Source organism: Pogoniulus pusillus, chromosome 39 (genome assembly GCF_015220805.1).
Source record: "Pogoniulus pusillus isolate bPogPus1 chromosome 39, bPogPus1.pri, whole genome shotgun sequence".
NCBI lineage: Eukaryota > Metazoa > Chordata > Aves > Piciformes > Lybiidae > Pogoniulus > Pogoniulus pusillus.
The window spans coordinates 3,139,892-3,165,802 of NC_087302.1; the positions used below are offsets into that span (position 1 = coordinate 3,139,892).

A 25,911-nucleotide genomic window follows, 5' to 3' on the forward strand; every position below is an offset into this window, starting at 1 on the left:
AGGTGTTGCAGCCAAGCCTGGCTGGGGCACTTAGTGCCATGGTGTGGTTGGTTGGGCAGGGCTGGGTGCTAGGTTGGGCTGGCTGAGCTTGGAGCTCTCTTCCAACCTGCCTGACTCTGCGATTCTATGACTGGATGAGCTCAGAGGACTTTTCACAGAATCACTGAGGCTGGAGGAGCCCTCTGAGATCACTAACTCCAGCCTATGACCCAGCACCACCACATCCAACTGAAAAGATTCCACCACTCCATGTTTTGAACCAAGCAACCTTCCCAGGAGCCAAGGCTGGAGGAGGCTCTGGTTGGGTTTTTATTTTCCTTATGGATGCATCTTGTGGAGTGGAAGGAAAGAAAACCCAAACAACCCCCAAACCAACCCAGAAAGCATCCTGCAGACTGTTTAACCTCGAAGCCAGGAAATGGGAATGACCAGAGCAGTCCCCAGCCCTCACGTGGGATTGTTCCTGCACCTTCTTCCTCCTCTGAGCTTCGCAGGGGTTGAACTAATTCCAGCGCCGTGGAGTTTCCTCTGCTTCCCTGATGAGATCATTCCCTGCCTCATAAATCTCCTGCTCAGGAAGTTCCACCTGAGGTTCAGTTTAATTTTTGCCCATCACTCATCCCAGTAAAAGGGGAAAAGGGAAACAAAAAAAAGCCATGTTTGGGTCCTGGCTGTGAAGATGGTGGAGTTGTGCCAGGTTATAACCCCAGGAAGGGGCTGAGCGCCACCTTTTGAGTTGCTTTTGTTGTCTGGATGGTGGGGGAAGCTTCTGGCTGGGTTTTGTTGGCATCCCATGACCCCTGCCAGGCTTATGGAAGGTGGCATCTCTGGATTGTAGATGTGTGGCTTGGGGGTGAGTCCCAGGAAAGACCTTGTGCTGGGGGCAAGCCTGGGCAGAGAGTGGCTGAATGAAGCCTTTAGGCTGTGCCAGGGAGGTGGCTTGCAGTGGTGTGGCCTCTGTGCCAGCTGTTTCTGAGGCTCTCACCCTGTCATAACCACTTTGCCCTGCTCCTGCTGGAGGCTATTGTCTGCCCTTCGCGGGGGGAGAAACTGCTGCCAGGGAGCTGCTGCCGGGTGGAGGTTGGACAAAGCCTGCTCTGTTTTGTGTGGACAGAGGGAAATCCCAGCTTCTGCTGGTGCCAGAGCTTCTCCTGTGGCACCCCAAGCCTTGCCAGGATGGGGAAGTGTAGCTGGGTTCTGGGGAGTCTCTCTGGGATGGCAAAGCATCCATCAGCTGCTGCGAGGCAGGACATGCCTGGCGCCTCCACCTGGGCATTGTCCTGCTCATGGCTCATCTTGGCACGCAGGTGCCAGCTCAGGCTATGCCTGCTGGGTGCTTACTGCTGCCCAGCTGGGGCTTTACCCCCCCAAATCCCACCTCAACCTGCCAAAGCTCTCCCTTCTCAGTGCTGATTTTGCAGCTTTTCAGGCAGGCTGTGAGCTCTCTGCAGCCTCCTGGGCAGGTGTGGGCAGAGGCTTCCCGTGGGGGTGGCAGGTGGGAGGCTGAGAAGGCAGCGTTTGAGGGTGTGCCAAGTCCTCCCCCACAGGCAGAGGCCTTCTGTGGCTGCAGCACCTTGGTTCGTGGGGCAGCAGGGGTGGCTGCTGCCCTGTGACGTGACCCTGTGGGGCAGCACGTGTCCAGCAGGGACATGTGGAGCTGTGGCTCTGGTGGTGACAGCAGTTCTGGGGCTGAATGCACTCAGTTATCTGCTGGGATTAAGCCCTGCTTTGTCAGGAGCAATGAAGCCCAGGAGCAATAAAGCCCAGGCTCTCACACTGTCAGAGTGGCATGGGTTGGAAGTGACCTCTGGACATCATCCAGTCCAACTCCTCTGCCAAAGCAGGATTGCCCTGGGCAGGGCACACAGGAATGCATCCTGGTGGGTCTTGAAAGCCTCTGAAGAAGGAGGCTCCACAACCTCTCTGGGCAGCCTGCTCCAGGGCTCCAGCAGCCTCATAGAATCAGTCAGAGTTGGAAGAGACCACAAGGAGCAGCCAGTCCCAACCCCCTGCCATGCCCAGGGACACCCTACCCTAGAGCAGGCTGCACACAGCCTCAGCCAGCCTGGCCTCAAACACCTCCAGCCATGGGGCCTCAACCCCCTCCCTGGGCAACCCATTCCAGCCTCTCACCACTCTCCTGCTCAACAACTTCCTCCTCACCTCCAGCCTCACTCTCCTCACCTCCACCTTTGCTCCATTCCCCCCACTCCTGCCACTCCCTCACAGCCTCAAAAGTCCCTCCCCAGCTTTTTTGGAGCCCCCTTCAGATGCTGGCAGGCCACAAGAAGGTCCCCTGGGAGCCTCCTCTGCTCCAGCCTGCACAGCCCCAACTCTTTCAGTCTGTGCTCACAGCAGAGCTGCTGCAGCCTCTGAGCATCCTCCTGGCCCTGCTCTGGACACTCTCCAGCATCTCCACAGCCCTCTTGTCCCAGGGGCTCCAGAGCTGGATGCAGGACTCCAGGTGGGGTCTCAGCAGAGCAGAGCAGAGGGGGAGAATCCCCTCCCTGGCCCTGCTGGCCACACTTCTGCTGCTGCAGCCCAGGCTCTGCTTGGCTTTCTGGGCTGCAAGTGCACACTGCTGGCTCCTGCTGAGCTTCTCCTCCAGCAGCACCCCAAGTCCCTCTCCTCAGGGCTGCTCTCCAGCCTGGCACTGCCCAGCCTGGATCTGTGCTTAGCATTGCCTCAACCCATCTGCAGGACCTTGCCCTTGGTCTTGTTGAACCTCCTGAGCTTGGCTTGTGCCCACCTCTGCAGCCTGTGCAGGTCCCTCTGGCTGGATCCCTGCCCTCCAGCCTGGCTGCTGCACCACACAGCTTGGTGTGGGCAGCAAACTTGCTGAGGCTGCACTCAGTGCCTCTGTCCATGGCACCCACAAAGCCTCACACCAAAGAGGTTTCTCCTCATGTTGAGGTGGAACCTGCTGGGTTCCAGTTTGTGTCCATTGCCCCTTGTCCTGTCCCAGGACACTGTTGAAAAGATCCTGGCCCCTTCTCCTTGCCCCCCACCCTTCAGGTATTTGTAGCCATCAATAAGATCCCCACTGGAGCTGCTCTTCTCCAGGCTCCACAGCCCCAGGGCTCTCAGCCTTTCCTCATCAGACATGTTCCAGTCCCTTCATCATCCTCATAGCCTCTGCCAGACTCTCTCCAGCAGATCCTTGTCCCTCTTGAACTGGGGTGCCCAGAACTGGACCAAGTACTCCAGATGTGGTCTCAGCAGGGCAGAGTAGAGGAGGAGGAGAATTAAGCTCAGCCTGCTGGCCACACTCTTCTTCATCCACACTGTCTCACCTACAGCATATTGTTAACCTGGCAGTACTCATCCATCCATTTTTGGGGTGGCAGAGTTCTCATCCCCTATGCCCACCTGCTTCTCCTTCCCAGGGAATAAGCCACCATCCTGGGGTGCTCTGCATCCCTTGGAGAGGGGATCACAGAACCCCAGAAAGCCAAGCTGGCAGGAATCCAGGTTGGAAGGAACATTGACCTCATTAGTGTTTATGAATATGTGCAGGGTGAGTGCCAGGAGGCTGGAGCCAGCTTCTTAGTGATGCCAAGGACAAGGGGCAATGGGTGGAGGTTGAGGCATAAGAGGTTCCATGTGAACCTGGGGAGGAGTTTGTTCCCTGTGAGGGTGCCAGAGCCCTGACACAGGCTGCCCAGGAGGGCTGTGGAGTCTCCCTCTCTGGAGATAGCCAAGAACCATCTGGATGTGTTCCTGTGTGACCTGCTCTGAGTGCTCCTTCCCTGGCAGGGGGGGCCTGCACCAGATGATATTTGAGGTCCCTTCCAGCCCCTGACATTCTATGACCCTATAACCCTGAGGCTCATCTGGGCTCCAACCTTCCTAGGTGCTGGCAGAGCTGCCCCAGCAGCATGCCAGGCTGAGCCTTCAACCTGCCCAGCGCAGGAGAATCCACCACGTCCCCTGGACAGATGATCACAGGATCACAGTGTCACAGTATCATCAGGGTTGGAAGAGACCTCATAGATCATCAAGTCCAACCCTTTAGCACAGAGCTCAAGGCCAGACCATGGCACCAAGTGCCACGTCCAGTCCTGCCTTGAACAGCTCCAGGGACGGCGACTCCACCACCTCCCCGGGCAGCCCATTCCAGTGGCCAATGACTCTCTCAGGGAAGAACTTTCTCCTCACCTCCAGCCTAAATCTCCCCTGGCACAGCCTGAGGCTGTGTCCTCTTGTTCTGGTGCTGGCCACCTGAGAGAAGAGAGCAACCTCCTCCTGGCCACAACCACCCCTCAGGTAGTTGCAGACAGCAATAAGGTCTGCCCTGAGCCTCCTCTTCTCCAGGCTAACCAATCCCAGCTCCCTCAGCCTCTCCTCGTAGGGCTGTGCTCAAGGCCTCTCCCCAGCCTCTGGACACACTCAAGCATCTCAATGTCCCTCCTAAACTGGGGGGCCCAGAACTGAACACAGCACTCAAGGTGTGGTCTAACCAGTGCAGAGTCCAGGGGCAGAATGACCTCCCTGCTCCTGCTGGCCACACCATTCCTGATGATTCCAGTGTCTGACCATTCTGGTGGTGAGAACGAGGAACATTGGCAACCCCATGAACTTCCCCCGAGCCAGGGCCACTCACCTTGGCTGTCCCTGGCCACCCCTGCCCGGGCAGGCTGGCGGAAGCCATCAGTTCTCTGATGTGCGAAGCTGCGCCGGGCGGAAACGCTCGGGAGCAGCCCCAGAAGGACATGCCAAGTCTGGCAGGAAAGCAGCTCTCTTGTCTGGCAGGAGATGGGCTATTGTCTGGCCTGCTGGCCAGCCGGGATTCCTCAGGCCCTGCTTGGAAGGAGAAAACCTCCATGGGTGTCTTCTTTGTTCCTTGAGGGGGTGCTGGAGGCCGGGGGTGCTGCGCGTGGCTGCTGCGTGCCCGGCGGTGTGGCTCTGGGTGGCATCTCTGTGCTTGCCCACTTGGGGGTTACTCCCCCACTCAGGGGTTTGGGTGTCCTGTGTGGTTCTCCTCCAGCTGGGTTGGTTACCTGGGCTGCAGTGGCAGGATGCTGCTCAGGTTGGCTTTGGTATGGCTGGGTAGGGTATGGCTGGGTAGTGCACTGCTCCTGGAGGGAAGAGCCTGCCCTGAGCTGGGAAATGAGCATTTCCTGCTGGAGTTGAGGAGACAGAGGGAGACAAAAGCCTCAAGAACCTCTCCCACTGCCCTGGTCAAGCTGATAGGTAGATGGGGACAAGGTCAGCCTGCACATCTGAGTAGCTCAGATCCTCCAGTCAAGCTTGAGGCTCCCTCCTGCAGGAGACCTTTGCTGTCCCCTTGGTGGGATCTGCCCCGAGTTGAGGGGCAGGATTAGCTCCAAGGCAGATGTGCATGGGGCAGGGATGCAGCGGCCCAGGGCAAGGCTGTGGGACCATTCCCAGCAGTGGATGGAAGTGACCTCTGGAGACCATCCAACCCAAGCCCACTGCTCTAGCAGGGCACCCACAGCAGCTTGCCCAGGAGCACAATGGCCAGGGGAGGGTTGGAAGCTCTGCAGAGAAGGAGACTCCACAGCCTCTCTGGGCAGCCTGCTCCAGGGCTCCTGCACCCTCACACCAAAGAAGTTTCTCCTGTTCAGATGGAAATTTCTGGGTTCCAGGTTGTGCTCATTGCCCCTTGTCCTGTTGCTGGGCATTAGAGGAGAGTCTGGCCCCATCCTCTTGCCCCTAATCCTTTAGCTCTTGCTGTGCACTGAGAAGATTCCCACATCCTCTTCCAGAAGGTGTTTGGCTCTATGCTTTGTGCTGATGGGGTGATGCCAACCACTCCCTTTGCCAAGCAGCAGCAGGGACGAGGCTCTGAGTGCCCAGGGTCGGGGGTGGGTCTCAGCATCTCACCAGTGCTGTCCAAGTGTCTGTGGTGCTGGGCAGGGTGGGGGCTTGTGGGTGCCCGGTTCCCCCTGGCACTTTCAAGCTGTTCTGCTGCAACACAAACAGGGCAGATAGGATCTGCTGGAGGCAGGAAGGGTGGCACAGCCACGGGGAGAATGGCAGGACATGAGTTCAGGGGTGAGAATGGAGAAAGCAAAGCTGTCACCATCCCAAAAAATCCCAGCCCTTGGATTTATTTGCTGGGCTGGAGTTTGGAGGTGCTCACATCAGTGCCTGATCAGTTCTGGGCATTTTAGGGCTTGTGAAATGAGCTCCCCTGTGAAGAGAGGCTGAGGTGGTTGGGGCTGTTCAGTCTGGAGAGGAGAAGGCTCCAAGGTGACCTTCTTGTGGCCTTCCAGGATCTGAAGGGGGCTAGAAGAAAGCTGGGGAGGGACTTTTGAGGCTGTCAGGTAGGGATAGGAGTGGGGGGAATGGAACAAAGCTGGAAATGGGGAGAGTCAGACTGGATGTCAGGAAGAAATTCAGCATGAGAGTGGTGAGAGGCTGGAATGGGTTGCCCAGGGAGGTGGTTGAGGCCCCATGGCTGGAGGTGTTTAAGGCCAGGCTGGCTGAGGCTGTGTGCAGCCTGCTCTAGGGTAGGGTGTGCCTGGGCATGGCAGAGGGGTTGGAACAGGCTGCTCCTTGTGGTCCCTTCCATCCCTGACTGATTCTATGTAAATGCTGTGCCAGGATGAAGCAGCCCCAGGGGTCCCCCCTTGACCACTCAACGAGGACTTGGCAGCTCCCCCGTTTTGGTCCTCCAGGCTGGCACTTCGCATCCCAACCCCATTCCCTCTCTTCCCCTCTACCCTGCATGAAGTGGGAAACGTTAAAAGCGGAGATCTGTTGCTCTGCCAGTGCCAAGCCAATTGTTCCCTGCCCTATTGTCTGCCACAGGCAGCCCTGGAACCCAGCACCTGAAGCCTGGGGGCAGGGAACCAAGCCCTGTAAGGAGATAACGGCGCCGCTTTGCTCCTTTCTTCTTCCCCTTTGCTGTTCCCTTGTTGCCCGAACCGAACCAGGCAGCCGCAGCGAGAGGTCCCTTTCAGACCGACCCCATTTAAAGCACCGACCCCGTTTTTATCCTTTCTGCTTTTAAAGGACGACTTCCACTGGCACGGGGAGGGTTGAGTTGCCTAGCAGAGGGACCCGCTGGAGCAGCAGGAACAGTGCTTTTGTGCCTGCCTCAGATGGCATCGCTGGCATGGCTGCGTGCTGCAGCCTGGCTGGGCAGAGAGGGAGGGTGGACCTGGGGCAGGGATGCACTGGACAGGGTGGGGTTTGCCTTTAAAAGGCCAGAAAGGCTGGAAGGAGGGAGTGGGGCACTGCACTCACACCTGCAGATGAAGAGTTAGGAAGGGGCATGGGTGATGTGCTGTGTCTGTGCCTCAGTTTCCCCACCCGGGACTAAGCCCCTGCAGCCCTGGTGTGTTTGTGCCTCCATTTCCCCATCTAAGGCTAAGCCCCTGCAGCCCTGGTGTGTCTGTGCCTCAATTTCCCCATCTAAGGCTAAGCCCCTGCAGCCCTGGTGTGTTTGTGCCTCAATTTCCCCATCTAAGGCTAAGCCCCTGCAGCCCTGGTGTGTTTGTGCCTCAATTTCCCCACCCAGGACTAAGCCCCTGCAGCCCTGGTGTGTCTGTGCCTCAATTTCCCCATCTAAGGCTAAGCCCCTGCAGCCCTGGTGTGTTTGTGCCTCAATTTCCCCACCCAGGACTAAGGCCCTGCAGCCCTGGTGTGCCTGTGCCTCAGTTTCCCCATCTAAGACTAAGTCCCTGCAGCCCTGGTGTGTTTGTGCCTCAATTTCCCCACCCAGGACTAAGGCCCTGCAGCCCTGGTGTGCCTGTGCCTCAGTTTCCCCATCTAAGGCTAAGTCCCTGCAGCCCTGGTGTGTTTGTGCCTCATTTTCCCCACCCAGCTCCAGTTCAGAACCACAGAGCTGTTGGGTTTGGAAGAGACCTTTGAGGTCCTCCAGTCCAACCACTCCCCCAGAGCTCAGTTCCACCTCTGCTCCCAAGCCTCCTCCACCCCCCACATGGCACAGCTCTCCTCTGCCCACATGGCACAGCAGCCCTCTGCCCACATGGCACAGCATCCCTCTGCCTACAGGGCACAGCACCCCTCTGCCCACAGTGCACAGCATCCCTCTGCCCACACGGCACAGCACCCCTCTGCCCACATGGCACAGCATCCCTCTGCCCACACGGCACAGCATCCCTCTGCCCACATGGCACAGCATCTCTCTGCCCACATGGCACAGCACCCCTCTGCCCACATGGCACAGCACCCCTCTGCCCACAGTGCACAGCACCCCTCTGCCCACATGGCACAGCACCCCTCTGCCCACAGTGCACAGCACCCCTCTGCCCACATGGCACAGCATCCCTCTGCCCACACGGCACAGCATCCCTCTGCCCACATGGCACAGCATCTCTCTGCCCACACGGCACAGCATCCCTCTGCCCACACGGCACAGCATCCCTCTGCCCACAGGGCACAGCATCCCTCTGCCCACATGGCACAGCATCATTCTGCCCACACGGCACAGCACCCTCTGCCCGCATGGCACAGCATCCCTCTGCCCACACGGCACAGCATCCCTCTGCCCACAGGGCACAGCAGCCCTCTGCCCACAGCGCACAGCAGCCCTCTGCCCACACGGCACAGCACCCTCTGCCCACATGGCACAGCAGCCCTCTGCCCACATGGCACAGCATCCCTCTGCCCACACGGCACAGCATCCCTCTGCCCACACGGCACAGCACCCTCTGCCCACATGGCACAGCAGCCCTCTGCCCACATGGCACCGCCGCCGTGTCTGGGTTCCTCCCCGCCCTGGCTGTGCTGGCTGCTGCCCATGCCTGGGGTTCACCCTGCTGGCCAAGGTGAGAGCCGAAGGGGGCAGGAAGGGGGCGATGGTGCAGGACGCAGCACTGCCGACGGCGGGAGGAAGCTGGAAGGCTTGGCCGGGGCTGTTCAGCACAGGAGGGCAAAGGAACTGAGATTAGGAGAGGAAGAGGAGGAAAAAAAAGAGGGCGGCCGAGATCAGAGAGGCTGGCAGCGGCTGTGCCCTATTGTGGAGCTGTCACACTTCCCTTGGCTTTATTGCTTTTGTCCACCACCCATTGTCCCACTTCCCTTTGTCCCCTGTTCCCCGGCCCTGGCTTTTCATTCCCCAGCCAGCTCCTTCTTGTTTGGCTTTCTTTTGTTGGCAGGTTCCTGAGAGGAAGGTTTTTATTTTCAGCCCTTTGATTAATTCGCAGCTTGAAGCTTGGAGTTTTGCCTCTGCCTCTGTCTGTTAGGTCATTGCTGCCCCCCAAAGTCCAAGCAGCCCAGGTTCAGCCTCTAGCCCACCTCGACTTGCAAGCCCAGCCCTGGTTTAAGAGGGTCCTGATGGGAGGAAATTTAGGTTGGAAAAGAGCTTTGAGGTCATTGAGTCCTAGAATTGGGGTGGAAGGGATCTCAAGGAGCATCCAGCACAGGAGACCTCACAGCTGCTGTGCCTGGCAGCCAAACCCAAAGGCTTCCACCTCCCCAAGTGCCTCCAGCTCACCAGCTTGCAGATGAGCAGCTGCCAGTCCCTCACACCACGTCCTGGTGCCACCAGGGACCTGCAGCTCAGCCCCTGCAGCCTGCCAGTCCCTCACACCACGTCCTGGTGCCACCAGGGACCTGCAGCTCAGCCCCTGCAGCCTGCCAGTCCCTCACACCATGTCCTGGTGCCACCAAGGACCTGCAGCTCAGCCCCTGCAGCCTGCCAGTTCCTCACACCAAGTCCTGGTGCCACCAAGGACCTGCAGCTCAGCCCCTGCAGCCTGCCCCTGGGTGGGTTCCCAAGTACCTTCTCTGACAAGGGGTTGGGCTGGAGTGACCTCAAAGAGCATCCAGTTTGAACCCCCATCCCCTGCCATGGGCAGGGACACCTCCCACTAGAACAGATCACTCAAGGCCTCATCCAGCCTGGTCCTGAACACCTCCAGGGAGGTTGTGGAGCATAGAAGCAGCCAATGTGATCAAAGATCACAGCCAATGTGATCAAAGATCCCTGGGAAACCTGTGCCAGTGTCTCACCACCCTCAACCTGTGCCAGTCTCTCACCACCCTCATCCTGTGCCAGTCTCTCATCACCCTCTTCCTTGGCCACCTCCTGGAGAATGGAGATACCTTTGCTGCCTGGAGTAGCCTGGATGGGTACCTGCTGCTTTCTGCCACCCCTTTGTGGCACACAGTTGTGGTTGCTGGGATGCTGCAGGGCACTGGAGGAGATGGGCATGGGTGCTGGTGTCCTGGCAGGGTTCCTGGGTGATGCCATCCCCAAAGCAATCTGCCCAAGTCCTGCTGGCCACACTGCTGCTGATGCAAGCCAAGCTGCTGCTGGTCTTCTTGGCTACCTGGGCACACTTTGGCTGACCTTAGCCATTTGTTCACCAGCACCCTCAGGCTTTCAACCAACACTCCATGGCAAAAAGCAAACCCATTGCCTCTGGAGAAACCAGCACCACAGAACACCCCAGTATGGGTGTGCCCAGACTGGGAAAAGACTGTTGGTGACTGGCAGCTGCCCCCTGGCTCTGCTGACTGCCCTCTTGCCCCACAGGATGTCCATGAGGAGCCCTGTTTCTCCCCACCTGGAGCTCGATGGAGCAGGCAGCATGGTGAACTGCACCATCAAGACAGAGGAGAAGAAGGAGGTTGGCTACGAGTCCCCACCTGGAGCTGCTCCCAGCACTGAGCCTCAGCCCAGTGACCCACCTGGGCCACCACCCAGGGAGGGCACCGACCCTCAGACCCTGCCACAGGTGAGTCCTGTGGCTGAGACACGAGCACTGGTCCTGACTGGGGTCTCTGAGCTGGCAGAGTGTGGAGGTCATTGCTGCTCCAGACCTGGGCTCAGGCAGCAGGAGGAAATGACCCCTGGCATGTGCTGGGAGGGTTTGTTTCTCTGGGTGCTTTGCACAGGATCACAGATGTCAGGGGTTGGAAAGGACCCAAAGAGCTCATCCAGTCCAACCCCCCTGCCACAGCAGGACCACACAATGCAGCTCAGGGCACACAGCAACACATCCAGACAGGCCTGGAAAGGCTCCACACAAGAAGACTCCACAACCTCTCTGGGCAGCCTGTGCCAGGGCTCTGGGACCCTTCCAGGCAAGAAGTTGCCCTTGTGCTGAGCTGGACCCTCCTGTGCTGCAGCTTCCATCCACTGCTGCTTGTCCTATGCCAGGGGGCAGTGAGCAGAGGGGATTGTGCCCTTGGTGAGGCCACACCTCGAGGGCTGTGTTCAGTTTTGGGCTCCACAATACAGGAGAGATGTGGAGGTGCTGGAGCAGGTCCAGAGGAGGGCAACGAAGCTGGGGAAGGGCCTGGAGAGTAAATCATATGAGGAGAAACTGAAGGAGCTGGGGATGGGTGGTGTGAGGAAGAGGAGGCTGAGGGCAGAGCTCATTGCTGTCTCCAGCTGCCTGAAAGGACATTGGAGGTCTCTTCCAACCTGGTTGATTCTATGATTGTGGAGAGGCTGCTGCTGGGCTCTGCTCATGGGTGGTTTGAGCCAGGACAAGGGGGAATGGCTTCAACCTGAGGCTGGGGAGGTTTAGATTGGACATTAGGAGAAAGTTTGTCACAGAGAGAGTGGTCAGGGACTGGAATGAGCTGCCCAGGGAGGTGGTGGAGTCCCCCAGCCTGGATGTGTCTAAGGGTGGTGCTCAGGGCTATGGTTTAAGGTGAATCACAGCATCACAGTCTCACAGCATCCCAGTATTACCAAGGTTGGAAGAGACCTCACAGATCATCAAGTCCAACCCTTTAGCACAGAGCTCAAGGCCAGACCATGGCACCAAGTGCCACGTCCAGTCCTGCCTTGAACAGCTCCAGGGACGGCGACTCCACCACCTCCCCGGGCAGCCCATTCCAGTGTCCAATGACTCTCTCAGGGAAGAACTTTCTCCTCACCTCCAGCCTAAATCTCCCCTGGCACAGCCTGAGGCTGTGTCCTCTTGTTCTGGTGCTGGCCACCTGAGAGAAGAGAGCAACCTCCTCCTGGCCACAACCACCCCTCAGGTAGTTGCAGACATCAATAAGGTCACCCCTGAGCCTCCTCTTCTCCAGGCTAACCAATCCCAGCTCCCTCAGCCTCTCCTCGTAGGGCTGTGCTCAAGGCCTCTCCCCAGCCTCGTTGCCCTTCTCTGGACACGCTCAAGCATCTCAATGTCCCTCCTAAACTGGGGGGCCCAGAGCTGAACACAGCACTCAAGGTGAGGTCCAACCAGTGCAGAGTCCAGGGGCAGAATGACCTCCCTGCTCCTGCTGGCCACACCATTGCTGATGCAGGCCAGGATGCCACTGGCTCTCTTGGCAGAGCAGGGTTCTAGGTTGGACTTGGTGATCCTGAGAGGCTTTGCCAAGCTGGATGGTTGTGTGATCTCCTGCCTGGAGAGCTGGGAGTGTCCCCAGCCCTGAGCTCAGGAGCCCAGCAGCTCTGTGTGTGCTGCAGGAGTCCTGCTCGCCCCCCAGCGATGCGTTGGAGCCCAGGAGCTCTGCCTTCGAGCCGGCCACCAGCGGCCAGGACAAGCTGGACTTCAACAAGAACCTGAAGGAGGGTAAGAAAGGCTTCCAAGTGGCCTCTTGGGATCACTCCCTGCACCCTTTGAGCTTCCCAAAGCTGTAGGGTGGGATGAGTAGGTGCAGCTGGGGTGAAGGATGGAGGTGTTGTGGCATGCTGGGGATGTGGGATGGACCCAGCCTGGGACCTGGGGTGGTGGAAGGTGCTGCCTCCAGGCCAGGGGATGGGCTGGGGAGAGCATGGTGGTGGTGAGTTGGAGTATGTGATGGGCTGTGAGGTGCCAACCCATGGTTTCTGGCTGTTTCTGCCTCCCAGCACAAGCTTTGTGCACAGGGACTCCCTGGGCACGTCCTGGGTGTGCTGGCTCCTGGTGGTTGGAGTCAGAGATCCCAGAGGGCTTTTCCAACAGAAGCAGCTCTGTGATTCTTTGAACTGTGCTCATTTGGGCTTTCCTCTCCCTCTCCCTGCCTCCTGACCCTGGCACCCCAACAGTGATGCCAACCATCGAGAAGCTGCTGTCCAGTGACTGGAAGGAGCAGCTGCTGGGCAGAAACGCTGCCGAGTCCAAGGAAGTGAAAGGTGAGGTCTTGTCCTGGCCACCCAGCTCCACCAGCCTCACTCCCATGCCCTCTGCCTGGGCAGCCTGGGCTCTGGTACCAGGACATTCCCCACCTTGGCAGGAGGGCAGCACTGGCTGCAAGGGGCTGTGTTTAACAGAGCCCTGAGCATTAGTTAACCAGAACACTGCTTTGACAGGACAAGAAGAAATGGCCTCAGGTTGCCCCTGGGAAGGTTGAGGTTGAGCATGAGAAGAAATTTCTTCCCTGAAAGGGTTTTCTAATGCTGGCACAGGCTGCCCTGTGCCCCACAGGAGGTGGTTGAGTCCCCATCCCTGGTGGTGTTTCAGAGAGGCAGAGCTGTGGTGCTGAGGGCCATGGGTTAGCCCCAGCCTTGCTAGGGTTAGAGAATGGTTGGAGGGGATGAGCTTAAAGGGCTTTGCCAACCCAAATGGTTCCATGATCTCCTTCTGCCAGCTGTCAGCAGCGTGTGGGACACCCTACAAAGGGTGAGAGGTCACCACAGCATCCTTGGGAGCAGGGATGCCAGGAAGGGAAGTCATCATTTGGGGTCCATGGAAGGGACTTTTTCTAGCCAAAATGATTCCATAGTTCAAATCCTCTCAGCTGAGCTTTGGAAGGTGAACATCACTGCTAAAAGCTTGCCCCTGACTGCTTAGAAGGGGTGGTTCAGCTCACAAGGACCTTTCTACTCCCAGCACATTGGCCATTCCCTGACCACCCCAACACCCACCAGCACCCAAGGGTGGCAATGCTGCTGGTGATAGAGTCAGAGAATGGTTAAGGTTGGAAGGGAGCTCAAAGCTCAGCCAGTTCCAAGCCCCCAGCTATAGGCAGGGACACCTCCCACTGGAACTGGTTGCTGAAGGACTCATCCAACCTGGTCCTGAACACCTCCCTGGGAAACCTGTGCCTGTGTCTCACCACCTTCAACCTGTGCCAGTGTCTCATCACCCTCACTGCAAACAACTTCTTCCTAACATCCACTTTCAATCTCCCCTCTGCCACTTCAAACCCATTCCTCCGCCTCTCATTACAAGCCCTTGTCAGTTGTCCCTCCCCAGCCCTCCTGTAGTCCCTTTCAGATCCTGGAAGGCCACTCCAAGGTCTCCTCGAAGCCTTCTCCAGGCTGCAGAGCCCCAACTCTCTCTGCTCACAGCAGAGCTGCTGCAGCCCTCTGAGCATCTTGGTGGCCTCCTCTGCACTGGCTCCAACAGTTCCACGTCCTTCTTGTGTTGGGGGCTCCATAATTGGATGCAGTACTCCAGGTGGGGTCTCAGCAGAGCAGAGCAGAGGAGGAGAATCCCCTCCCTGGCCCTGCTGGCCACACTGCTGCTGCTGCAGCCCAGGCTCTGCTTGGCTTTCTGGGCTGCAAGTGCACACTGCTGGCTCCTGCTGAGCTTCTCCTGCAGCAGCACCCCCAAGTCCTGCTTCTCAGGACTGCTCTCCAGCCTGGCACTGCCCAGCCTGGATTTGTGCTTGGCATTGCCCTGACCCAAAGGCAATTCTCTCCCCATGTCCATCAAGATGGCCCTAGGGCAGCACAGGGTTGCTGTCTGGGCTGCACTCACACTGCAGGCTCATGTTGAATCATAGAATCATAGAATCAGCCAGGTTGGAAGAGAGCTCCAAGCTCATCCAGTCCAACCTATCCCCCAGCCCTATCCAGTCAACCAGACCATGGCACCAAGTGCCTCATCCAGGCTTTTCTTAAAGACCTCCAGGGATGGTGACTCCACCACCTCCCTGGGCAGCCCATTCCAGTGCCAATCACTCTCTCTGACAACAACTTCCTAACAACATCCAGCCTCAACCTGCCCTGGCACAGCTTCAGCCTCTGTCCCCTTCTTCTGTCCCTGGCTGCCTGGCAGCAGAGCCCAACCCCACCTGGCTACAGCCTCCCTGCAGGCAGCTGCAGGCAGCAATGAGCTCTGCCCTGAGCCTCCTCTGCTGCAGGCTGCACCCCCCCAGCTCCCTCAGCCTCTCCTCATAGGGTTTGTGCTCCAGGCCCCTCACCAGCTTTGCTGCCCTTCTCTGGACATGTTCCAGCACCTCAGCATCTCTCTTGAATTGAGGGGCCCAGAACTGGACACAGCACTCAAGGTGTGGCCTGAGCAGTGCTGAGCACAGCATCATCCCAACCCCCCGCCCCAGGGTCCTTTTCCTCAGGGCTGCTCTCCAGGCATTCCTCACCCAGCCTGGGTTTGCTCATCTTGCCCTCTTTGGCTTCTTCCAGGCACCCAGGAGAGCCTGGCTGAGAAGGAGCTGCAGCTACTCGTCATGATCAACCAACTGTCCACGCTGCGGGACCAGCTGCTGACAGCCCACTCGGAGCAGAAGAACATGGCAGCCATGCTCTTCGAGAAGCAGCAGCAGCAGATGGAGCTGGCAAGGCAGCAGCAGGAGCAGGTGGGCTCAAGGTTTGCTCTACAGACCCTCTGGGGGATGCCCACAGGCCACAGGTGCGGGGCCAAAGCCCCGTGGGGGTGGCGGCTTCGGCGCTGCGGGCAGTGGAAGTTCTCTGCTCAGAGCCTCTCCTGTTTCCTGGGTCCACCTCAAAGAGTCCTCCAAAGAATTAAAGCAGGCTGAGTGCTTCCTGCCTGTGCTCTCTCTGCTCTTTGGACGCCTGTTTTTTTTCTCCCTGGTGACCTAATATGGTGCCAAGGGCAGGGGTGACCTGCCCAACATGCACTTTGGTGGGGATGGCACCAACCTCCCAGCACATTTAATCCTAGAAGCAGGCAGGGATGGAAGGGACCACAAGGAGCAGCCAGTTCCAACCCCCCTGCCATGCCCAGGGACACCCTACCCTAGAGCAGGCTGCACACAGCCTCAGCCAGCCTGGCCTCAAACACCTCCAGCCATGGGGCCTCAACCCCCTCCCTGGGCAACCCATTCCAGCCTCTCACCACTCTCCTGCTCAACAACTTCCTCCTCACCTCCAGCCTCACTCTCCCCACCTCCACCTTTGCTCCATCCCCCCCACTCCTGACACTCCCTCACAGCCTCAAAAGTCCCTCCCCAGCTTTTTTGGAGCCCCCTTCAGATCCTGGCAGGCCACAAGAAGGTCCCCTGGGAGCCTCCTCTGCTCCAGCCTGCACAGCCCCAACTCTTTCAGTCTGTGCTCACAGCAGAGCTGCTGCAGCCTCTGAGCATCCTCCTGGCCCTGCTCTGGACACTCTCCAGCATCTCCACAGCCCTCTTGTCCCAGGGGCTCCAGAACTGGATGCAGGACTCCAGGTGGGGTCTCAGCAGAGCAGAGCAGAGAGGGAGAATCCCCTCCCTGGCCCTGCTGGCCACACTGCTGCTGCTGCAGCCCAGGCTCTGCTTGGCTTTCTGGGCTGCAAGTGCACACTGCTGGCTCCTGCTGAGCTTCTCCTCCAGCAGCACCCCCAAGTCCCTCTGCTCAGGGCTGCTCTCCAGCCTGGCACTGCCCAGCTTGGATTGGTGCTTGGCATTGCCCTGACCCAAAGGCAATTCTCTCCCCATGTCCATCAAGATGGCCCTAGGGCAACTCTGCCACCTCTCACCTGCCCTCCTCATGGCCCTTGGGACCCCTTGTCTGCATTTTGCTTGTGCTGGGCAGCTCATGCCAGGCTGTGGCCCTGCTGGGACCAGCTTGGCACCGCTGTTGGTACCACTGAGCCCTGTTGTCTCCTCTGCCAGATCGCCAAGCAGCAGCAGCAGCTGATCCAGCAGCAGCACAAAATCAACCTGCTGCAGCAACAGATCCAGGTAAAGGCAGGGGGCACCTCCCTGTGCTCCCCTTCCCACGCTGGCTGATGGCAGCCCCTCCTTCTGTGTCCCCTCCTGGGGCCAGGCCAAGGAGATGCCACCTACCCGAGGTGCCTCCCCCGTGGTTATCTGGACTCTCTGCTCCTCTGCCCCTCTTCCCTCCAGCAGGTCAACATGCCCTACGTCATGATCCCTGCCTTCACCCCCAGCCACCAGCCCCTCCCTGTCACTCCTGACTCCCAGCTAGCGCTGCCCATCCAGCCCATCCCTTGCAAACCAGGTGAGAGAGGTCCCCTGGGACTGTCCCAGCCCTGTGAGGTGGCCTTGTCCCTTCTGCCCCAACCCCTCTCCCTCTGCTCCCTGCAGTGGATTACCCAGTGCAGCTGCTGCACAGCTCCCCTCCTCCCACCATGAAGAGACCTCCTGGCTCAGGTCACCTCCAGCTGCAGGTACAGCTCCCCAAATCCCTCCATCCCCCAGGCTGGGGGGGCTGTTGGGGGGGTGGGGCTGAGCTTCAACCTCTCCTCCTCTCTACCCCAGGAGACCTCACAGCCACTGAACCTGACAGCCAAACCCAAAGGCTCTGACCTCCCCAGTGCCTCCAGCTCACCCAGTTTGAAGATGAGCAGCTGCCAGTCCCTCACACCAAGCCATGGTGCCACCAGGGACCTGCAGGCCAGCCCCTCCAGCCTGCCCCTGGGTGGGTTCCTAAGTACCTTCTCTGACAGTGGGCTGGGCTGGAAGGGACCTTGAAGTCATCATCCAAAGTCCCTGCCATGGGCAGGGACACCTCCCACTAGAACAGGTTGCTCAAGGACTCATCCAACCTGGTCCTGAACACCTCCAGGGAGGTTGTGGAGCACAGAAGCACAGAATGGGATCTCTGATCCCATTCTGTGCTTCTGTGCTCCACAGCCTCCCTGGGCAACCTGTGCCAGTGTCTCCCCACCCTCACTGTAAGGTCCTGTTGGATGTTCTCTTCCCTGGCCACCATCTCTGCTGCCTAAGGTGTCCTGGATGGGCACTTGCTGCCCTTCGTGGCACACAGTTGTGATTGCTGGGGTGGGATGGGATGCTGCAGGGTGCTGAAGGAGGTTGGGCAGGGATGCTGATGGGTGCTGATGTCCTGGCAGGGTTCCTGGGTGAAGGTGATGCCATCACCAAAGCCATCCAGGACGCTCGGCAGCTGCTGCATGGCCACAGCGGTGCCATGGAGGGGTCCCTGAGTGGCTCCTACCGTAAGGTGAGGGGCACCCAGCTGGGTGGGCACCATCCCATTTCTGACCCCATCACCAGTATCCAGAGCCAGGTCTCCATCCTGGGATGGGCTCCCTGGCTCACAGCTGCTTCCTGACTCCACTCTGTTGCAGGATCACATCGGGATTGACTCATCCCCAGTGAAGGAGCGCATGGAGGAGCCCCCAGCCCACCGGCTGGACGAGGCTCTGTTGAGCTGTGAGATGGATGGTAAGGGCTGGCTGAGAGCACCAGGCTGGCACTGCCTGCTGGGTGCTTGCTCTGGCTCCTGACCTTGGCTGGGCTTTGCTCTTGCAGGCTCTCGGCACTTCCCTGAGTCCAGGAACAACAACCACATCAAGCGGCCCATGAACGCCTTCATGGTGTGGGCCAAGGATGAGAGGAGGAAGATCCTGCAGGCATTCCCAGACATGCACAACTCCAGCATCAGCAAGATCCTAGGTGAGTGCTGGGGAGCTGGGCAGGGCTCATCTCTGCATCCCTGTGGTGGGACACAAGCTTCAAAGAACCACTGAATGTCAGGAGCTGGAAGGGACACACAGCAGCCCTGGCTGTGCCAAAGCAGCACTGCTCTGTCCTCACCCAAATCATGGCTAACTCTAACCATGGCTGGAAGGGACCTCCAAAGCCCCTGGCAGCAGAGTGCTGTGGCCCAAGAGCTGCTGGGCACAAGGAGCACACAGCCAGGACACAAAGCAGCCCTGGCTGTGCCAAAGCACCACTGCTCTGTCCTCACCCAAACCATGGCTAACTCTAACCATGGCTGGAAGGGACCTCCAAAGCCCCTGGCAGCAGAGTGCTGTGGCCCAAGAGCTGCTGGGCACAAGGAGCACACAGCCAGGACACAAAGCAGCCCTGGCTGTGCCAAAGCAGCACTGCTCTGTCCTCACCCAAACCGTGGCTAACCCTAACCATGGCTGGAAGGGACCTCCAAAGCCCCTGGCAGCAGAGTGCTGTGGTCCAAGAGCTCAGGTCCCAAATTCACTCCCAATTTCAGCTGCCAAACTCAGAAACCAAATTCAATCTCAAATTCAATCTCAAATTCACTCCCAAACTCAGATACCCAAATACAGGTCCCAGATTCAGTCCCAAACACAGCTACCAAACTCAGAAACCCAATTTAGGTCCCAAAGTCAGTCCCAGTTTCAGTCTCATATTCAGTCCCAAACTCAGATACTAAATACAGGTCTCAAACTCAGCTGCCAAATTCAGGTGCCCAATTTAGGTCCCAAATTCAGTCCAAAATTCAGATGCCAAACTCAGAGACCCAACTCAGCTGCCAGATTCAAGTACCAAATTCAAATACCAAACTCAGTTACCAAACTCAGATACCAAATTCCATCCCACTCTCAGATACCCAACTCAGGTCCCAAATTCAGTCCCAAACTCAGCTACTAAACTCAGAAACCCAATTTAGGTCCCAAATTCACTCCCAATTTCTGATGCCAAACTCAGAGACCCAATTTAGGTCCCAGCTTCACTCTCAATTTCTGATGCCAAACTCTGAGACCCAATTTAGGTCCCAGATTCAGTCCCAAACTCAGCAACTAAATTTAGGTCCCAAATTCACTCCCAATTTCCAGTGCCAAACTCAAAGAGCCAACTCAGCTGCCAGATTCAATTACCAAACTCAGATACCAAACTCAGATAACAAATTCCATCCCACACTCAGATACCCAACTCAGGTCCCAAATTCAGTCCCAAACTCAGCTACTAAACTCAGAAACCCAATTTAGGTCACAAATTCAGTCCAAAATTCAGATGCCAAACTCAGAGAGCCAACTCAGCTGCCAGATTCAAGTACCAAACTCATATACCAAATTCCATCCCACACTCAGATACCCGACTCAGATCCCAGATTCAGTCCCAAACTCAGCTACTAAACTCAGAAACCCAGTTTAGGTCCCAAATTCAGTCCCAATTTCCAATGCCAAACTCAGAGACCCAACTCAGCTGCCAGATTCAATTACCAAACTCAGATACCAAACTCAGATAACAAATTCCATCCCACACTCGGATACCCAACTCAGGTCCCAAATTCAGTCCCAAACTCAGCTACCAAATTCAGAAACCCAATTTAGGTCCCAAATTCAGTCCCAAACTCAGCTACCAAACTCAGAACCCAAATTTAGGTCCCAAATTCGCTCCCAATTTCCGATGCCAAACTCAGAGACCCAATTTAGGTCCCAATTTAGGTCCCAAATTCAGCTACTAAACCCAGAAACCAGATTTAGGTCCCAAATTTGGTCCTGAATTCACTCCCAATTTCTGATGCCAAACTCAGCTGCCAGATTCAATTACCAAACTCAGATACCAAACTCAGTTACCAAAGTCAATTACCAAACTCAGTTACCAAACTCAGTTACCAAACTCAGACACCAAACTCAGACACCAAACTCAGACACCAAACTCCATCCCACACTCAGATACCCAACTCAAGCCCCCTCTTTCAGCTGCCAAACCCAGCTGCCATGCCTGGCACCCCAGGGGCTCTGTGCCAGGCTGGCTCTCCCAGCGGGCAGCCCCGGGCTGGCTCCATCCCCGCCGGGCGGTTGCGGGCACCCCACGGCTCCTCTCGCCGCAGGCTCCCGGTGGAAGTCCATGAGCAACCAGGAGAAGCAGCCCTACTACGAGGAGCAGGCCAGGCTGAGCAGGCAGCACCTGGAGAAGTATCCTGACTACAAGTACAAGCCCCGGCCCAAGCGCACCTGCATCGTGGAGGGCAAGCGGCTGCGGGTGGGCGAGTACAAGGCGCTGATGAGGAACCGGCGCCAGGACGCCAGGCAGGGCTACTTGATAGGGTAACGTGCCCCTGCCCCCCAGCCCGGGGGCTCCCTGTGGGGTGTGGGGGTGCTCTGACCTCTGGGTGGGCTCACCATGGCATGGGGGTGCTCTGACCTCTGGGTGGGCTCACCATGGCATGGGGGTGCCCCAGCCTCTGAGGGGGCTCACTGTGGGGTGTGGGTGCTCTGACCTCTGGGTGGGCTCACCATGGCATGGGGGTGACCCAGCCTCTGAGGGGGCTCACCCAGGTGTGGGGGTGCTCTGACCTCTGGGTGGGCTCACCATGGCATGGGGGTGCCCCAGCCTCTGAGAGGGCTCCCTGTGGGGTGTGGGGGTGCTCTGACCTCTGGGTGGGCTCACCATGGCATGGGGGTGCCCTGACCTCTGAGGGGGCTCACCCAGGTGTGGGTACCCTGACCTCTGGGTGGGCTCACCATGGCATGGGGGTGCCCCAGCCTCTGAGAGGGCTCCCTGTGGGGTGTGGGGGTGCTCTGACCTCTGGGTGGGCTCACCATGGCATGGGGGTGACCCAGCCTCTGAGAGGGCTCCCTGTGGGGTGTGGGGGTGCTCTGACCTCTGGGTGGGCTCACCATGGCATGGGGGTGACCCAGCCTCTGAGGGGCTCACTGTGTGGTGTGGTGCCCTGACTTCTGGGTGGGCTTACCACAGCATTGAACCTCTGAGGGGGCTCACTGTGAGGTGTGGGTACCCTGACCTCTGAGGGGGCTCACTGTGGGGTGTGGGTGCCCTGACTACTGGGTGGGCTTACCATGGCATGGGGGAGTCCCAACCTCTGCAACCTCTGGGCGGGCTCACCATGGCATGGAGGAGCCCCAGTCTCTGAGGGGGCTCACTGTGGGGTGTGGGTGCCCTGACTTCTGGGTGGGCTTACCATGGCATGGGGGAGTCCCAACCTCTGCAACCTTTGAGGGAGGTCACCATGGCATGGAGGTGCCCTGACCTCTGAGGGGGCTCACTCAGGTGTGGGGGTGCCCCAGCCTCTGAGGGATCTCACTGTGGAGTGTGGGTGCCCTGACTTCTGGGTGGGGTCACCACGACATGGGGGTGCCCCAGCCTCTCAGGGAGCTCACTGTGGAGTGGGGTGTGGGTGCCCTGACCTCTGAGGGGGCTCACTGTGGGGTGTGGGTGCCCTGACTTCTGGGTGGGCTTACCATGGCATGGGAGAGTCCCAAGCTTGCAACCTCTGAGGGGGCACACCATGGCATGGGGGTGCCCCAGCCTCTGAGGGGGCTCACTGTGGGGTGTGGTGTGGTGCCCTGACCTCTGAGTAGACTCAAAATGTCATGGGGGTGCCCCAATATCTGGATGTGCTCACTATGGCATGGGGGTGCCCTGACCTCTGAGAGGGCTTACCCAGGTGTAGGGGTGCCCCAGCCTCTGAGGAATCTCACTGTGGGGTGTGGGTGCCCTGACTTCTGAGTGGGCTCACCATGGCATGAAGGAGTCCCAAGCTCTGCAACCTCTGAGGGTGATCACCATGGCATGGGGGTGCCCCAGCCTCTGAGTGAGCTCACTGTGGGGTGTGGGTGCCCTGACCTGAAAGGACTTAACATGTGGTGTGGGTGCCCTGAGCTCTGAGGGGACTCACCCAGATGCCCATGGGGTGTAGGTGCCCTGACCTCTGAGAGGGCTCAACCTGCAATGTGGGTACCCTGACCTCAGAGGGGGCTCACCAGGGGGTGTGGGTACCCTGACCTCAGAGGGGACTTCCCCCTCTCTCCAACTGGCTGAAGGGAGGTTGGAGTGAGGCTGGTGTTGGTCTCTCCTCCCAAGTACCAGTGGCAGAACAAGAGCAAAGGGGTTTAAGTTGCACCAGGGAGGTTTAGGTTGGGCATTAGAAGAAACTTCTCCACTGAAAGGGTTTTGTAGCCCTGGAAGAGGCTGCCCAGGGAGGTGCCAGGCCTGGAAATGTTCAAGAAGCTGCTGCAGCTGTGGCACTTCAGAGTATAGCTTAGTAGCCATTGTAGGTGGGTTATGGTTGGACTCGATGGCCAGAGGAGACCCTCAGTTGGCAAGAGGAGAATCTAAGTCAGTAAGAGGAGAACCTAAGTTGGTAAGAGAAGAATCTCAGCTGGTTAGAGGAGAACTTCAGTTGCCAAGAGAACCTAAGTTGGTAAGAGGAGAACCTAAGTTGGTAAGAGGAGAACCTCAGCTGGTTAGAGGAGAATCTCAGTTGGCAAGAGGAGAATCTAAGGCAGTAAGAGGAGAACCTAAGTTGGTAAGAGGAGAACCTCAGCTGGTTATAGAACCTCAGTTGGCAAGAGAACTTAAGTTGGTAAGAAGAGCCCCTCAGCTGGCTAGGGGAGCACCTCAGCTGGCTAGGGGAGCACTTCAGCTGGCTAGGGGAGCACCTCAGCTGGCTAGGGGAGCACCTCAGCTGGCCAGGGCAGCACCTCAGCTGGCTAGGGCAGCACCTCAGCTGGCTAGGGGAGCACCTCAGCTGGCCAGGGCAGCACCTCAGCTGGCTAGGGGAGCACCTCAGCTGGCCAGGGCAGCACCTCAGCTGGCTAGGGGTGCACCTCAGCTGGCTAGGGGAGCACCTCAGCTGGCCAGGGCAGCACCTCAGCTGGCTAGGGGAGCACCTCAGCTGGCTAGGGCAGCACCTCAGCTGGCTAGGGGAGCACCTCAGCTGGCTAGGGCAGCACCTCAGCTGGCTAGGGGTGCACCTCAGCTGGCTAGGGGAGCACCTCAGCTGGCTAGGGGTGCACCTCAGCTGGCTAGGGGAGCACTTCAGCTGGCTAGGGGAGCACCTCAGCTGGCTAGGGCAGCACCTCAGCTGGCTAGGGGAGCACCTCAGCTGGCCAGGGCAGCACCTCAGCTGGCTAGGGGTGCACCTCAGCTGGCTAGGGGAGCACCTCAGCTGGCTAGGGGTGCACCTCAGCTGGCTAGGGGAGCACCTCAGCTGGCTAGGGGAGCACCTCAGCTGGCTAGGGCAGCACCTCAGCTGGCTAGGGGTGCACTTCAGCTGGCTAGGGGTGCACCTCAGCTGGCTAGGGAACACCTCAGCTGGCTAGGGGTGCCCCTCAGCTGGCTAGGGGAGCACGTCAGCTGGCCAGGGGTGCACCTCAGCTGGCTAGGGGAGCACTTCAGCTGGCTAGGGGAGCACTTCAGCTGGCTAGGGGTGCACCTCAGCTGGCTAGGGGAGCACCTCAGCTGGCTAGGGCAGCACTTCAGCTGGCTAGGGGAGCACTTCAGCTGGCTAGGGCAGCACTTCAGCTGGCTAGGGGTGCACGTCAGCTGGCTAGGGGAGCACTTCAGCTGGCTAGGGCAGCACCTCAGCTGGCTAGGGGAGCACCTCAGCACCTCAGCTGCTGACTGTGCCACCCTTGCCCCGCAGACCCCAGGGCACCCAGCTGCCCGCTGCCTCCTCGGATGTGCTGTACCAGCGGCCGGTGGGCATGCAGCTGACCCCTCCCTTGCTGGAGCACTACCTGCCCCGCGGCATGGACCCTGGCATGCCCATCATCGTCAACACACGCAGCCTGAAGGAGGGCGAGGGCGGCGGCGGCGGCGAGGACGGGCAGGCGGCGGCGGAGGCGGAGCTGTACCGCTACAGCGAGGAGGAGGACTCGGAGGGCGAGGACAAGAGCGATGGAGAGTTGGTGGTGCTGACAGACTGAGGGAGGGGGACCCAGGGTGGGGGGCAGGGTGTGGGGGGCACCTGCCACCCAAAGAGGAGGTCGCAGCATCCCCCAGCCTGATGGGCTGGGACTCAGCCTCCTCAGGGCTGCGTTGGCAGCAGAGGAGAGCTGCTGCCCTGCCAGATGGGACCTCTGAAGGTGGGCACCCAGTGCTTGGTGTTTCTTCCCCCCCCCCCCCACCCCAGGGGGGAGGGGTGAGCAGAGATGGGGCCACGGCTGGGACGTGCTGAGCCCACTGGGCAAACTTGCTGAGCTCTGGGGAGCTGCTGCCACCTTGCCCGGGGCTGTGGGGGCCACAGCTGCCACTCACAACCCCTCCAGCAGGTACCTGAGGGGGTTGGGGTGTGGGAAAACCTCCAGAGCATCTCCCACCTCTTCAGTGCCCACACTTCAGAGAACCTCACCTGCAAACCCCGCCCCCCCTACTGCCAGGGATGCAGGATGGGGACATTCTTGTCCCTCAGCCAGCCCTGCCCAAGTCCCCTGCTGCCTTTAGCCTCCTGCCAGCAAATTCCCATGGATCCATTTTTAGCTGCTGCCTGGATCTGAGCACCAGCCAAGGACTCCAAGGAGGCCTTTATGCTCCTGACAGCTCTGCCCCACTTTGTACACAAAGCAGGTGCCTGTTCCCTGCCTGCCCCCCTGCCCCTGGGGGCACAGCTGGGCACAAGCCCAGGCCGTGGTGGGGCTGTGCTCCATCCATCCCTGGGCACCTCTCCCTGCCTCTGGCCAGCTGCAGGCTCCACCTGGGACCTGCATGGAGAAAACATGGATAGAGGGAAGAGGCTGCTCCAGGGCAGCATCCTGCCTGCCTCCTCCACCCCAGCAAACACCTCCCCCTGCCCCCTCCTCCCCCCAGTGCTTTATTTATTCCCTCTCCCTCTGCTGCTCTGGCTGGGGTTGGGGTCCCCAGGGAGGAGATCCTTGAGGAAGAGATCCCTGAGGAAAAGGTTCTTTAAGGAAATTGTGCCCTAGGGAAGAGGCCCCTGTGGAAAGGTGCCCCTGGGGAAGGGATGCTTGAGAAAGGTGCCCTGGGGGGAAGGAATCCCTGGGAAAAGATATCCCTGGGGAAGGGGTCCCTGAGGAAAAAAGATCCTCAGAGAAAGGTACCTTGGGGAAGGGGTCTCTGGGAAGAGATCTGTAGGGAAAGGGTCCCTAAGGAAAGGGATCCCAAAGGAATTGTGCCCTGGGGAAAGAGATCCTTAGGGAAGTGGCCCCTGGAGAAGGGGTCCTTGGAGAAAGGTGCCCTGAGGAAGGGGTCCCGAGGGAAAGATGCCCTGGAGAAGGGATTCTTTGGGGAAAAAATGCCTGGAGAAGGTGTCCCTGAGGAAGAGATCCCTGGGGAAGGGATTCTTGGGGAAGAGATCCCTGGAGAAAGCAGTCCTTGGGGAAATGTGCCCTGAGGATCCTTGGAGAAAGCTGCCCTGGAGAAAATATCCCTGGGGAAGTGGTCCCT

At 58.8% G+C, this 25,911-nt stretch overlaps 1 protein-coding gene across 2 annotated transcripts in view; it reads left to right on the plus strand.

Moving 5' to 3' along the window:
- Window positions 1-24,434, plus strand: part of SOX13 (SRY-box transcription factor 13) — a 39,339-nt gene extending 14,905 nt beyond the window's left edge. The window contains exons 2-14 of one of the 2 annotated variants that reach the window (XM_064173510.1): window positions 10,475-10,676; window positions 12,371-12,476; window positions 12,932-13,018; window positions 15,254-15,426; window positions 16,684-16,752; window positions 16,918-17,032; window positions 17,119-17,201; window positions 17,293-17,452; window positions 17,886-17,995; window positions 18,123-18,219; window positions 18,307-18,450; window positions 20,594-20,810; window positions 24,152-24,434. In XM_064173510.1, coding sequence (XP_064029580.1) covers window positions 10,476-10,676; window positions 12,371-12,476; window positions 12,932-13,018; window positions 15,254-15,426; window positions 16,684-16,752; window positions 16,918-17,032; window positions 17,119-17,201; window positions 17,293-17,452; window positions 17,886-17,995; window positions 18,123-18,219; window positions 18,307-18,450; window positions 20,594-20,810; window positions 24,152-24,434 — 1,845 coding nt within the window. In that variant the 5' untranslated portion in view covers window position 10,475. The remainder of the gene's footprint in view (window positions 1-10,474; window positions 10,677-12,370; window positions 12,477-12,931; window positions 13,019-15,253; window positions 15,427-16,683; window positions 16,753-16,917; window positions 17,033-17,118; window positions 17,202-17,292; window positions 17,453-17,885; window positions 17,996-18,122; window positions 18,220-18,306; window positions 18,451-20,593; window positions 20,811-24,151) is intronic. The other variant, XM_064173511.1, reaches the window with a different exon arrangement.
- The last annotated feature ends 1,477 nt before the right edge of the window (window positions 24,435-25,911 follow it).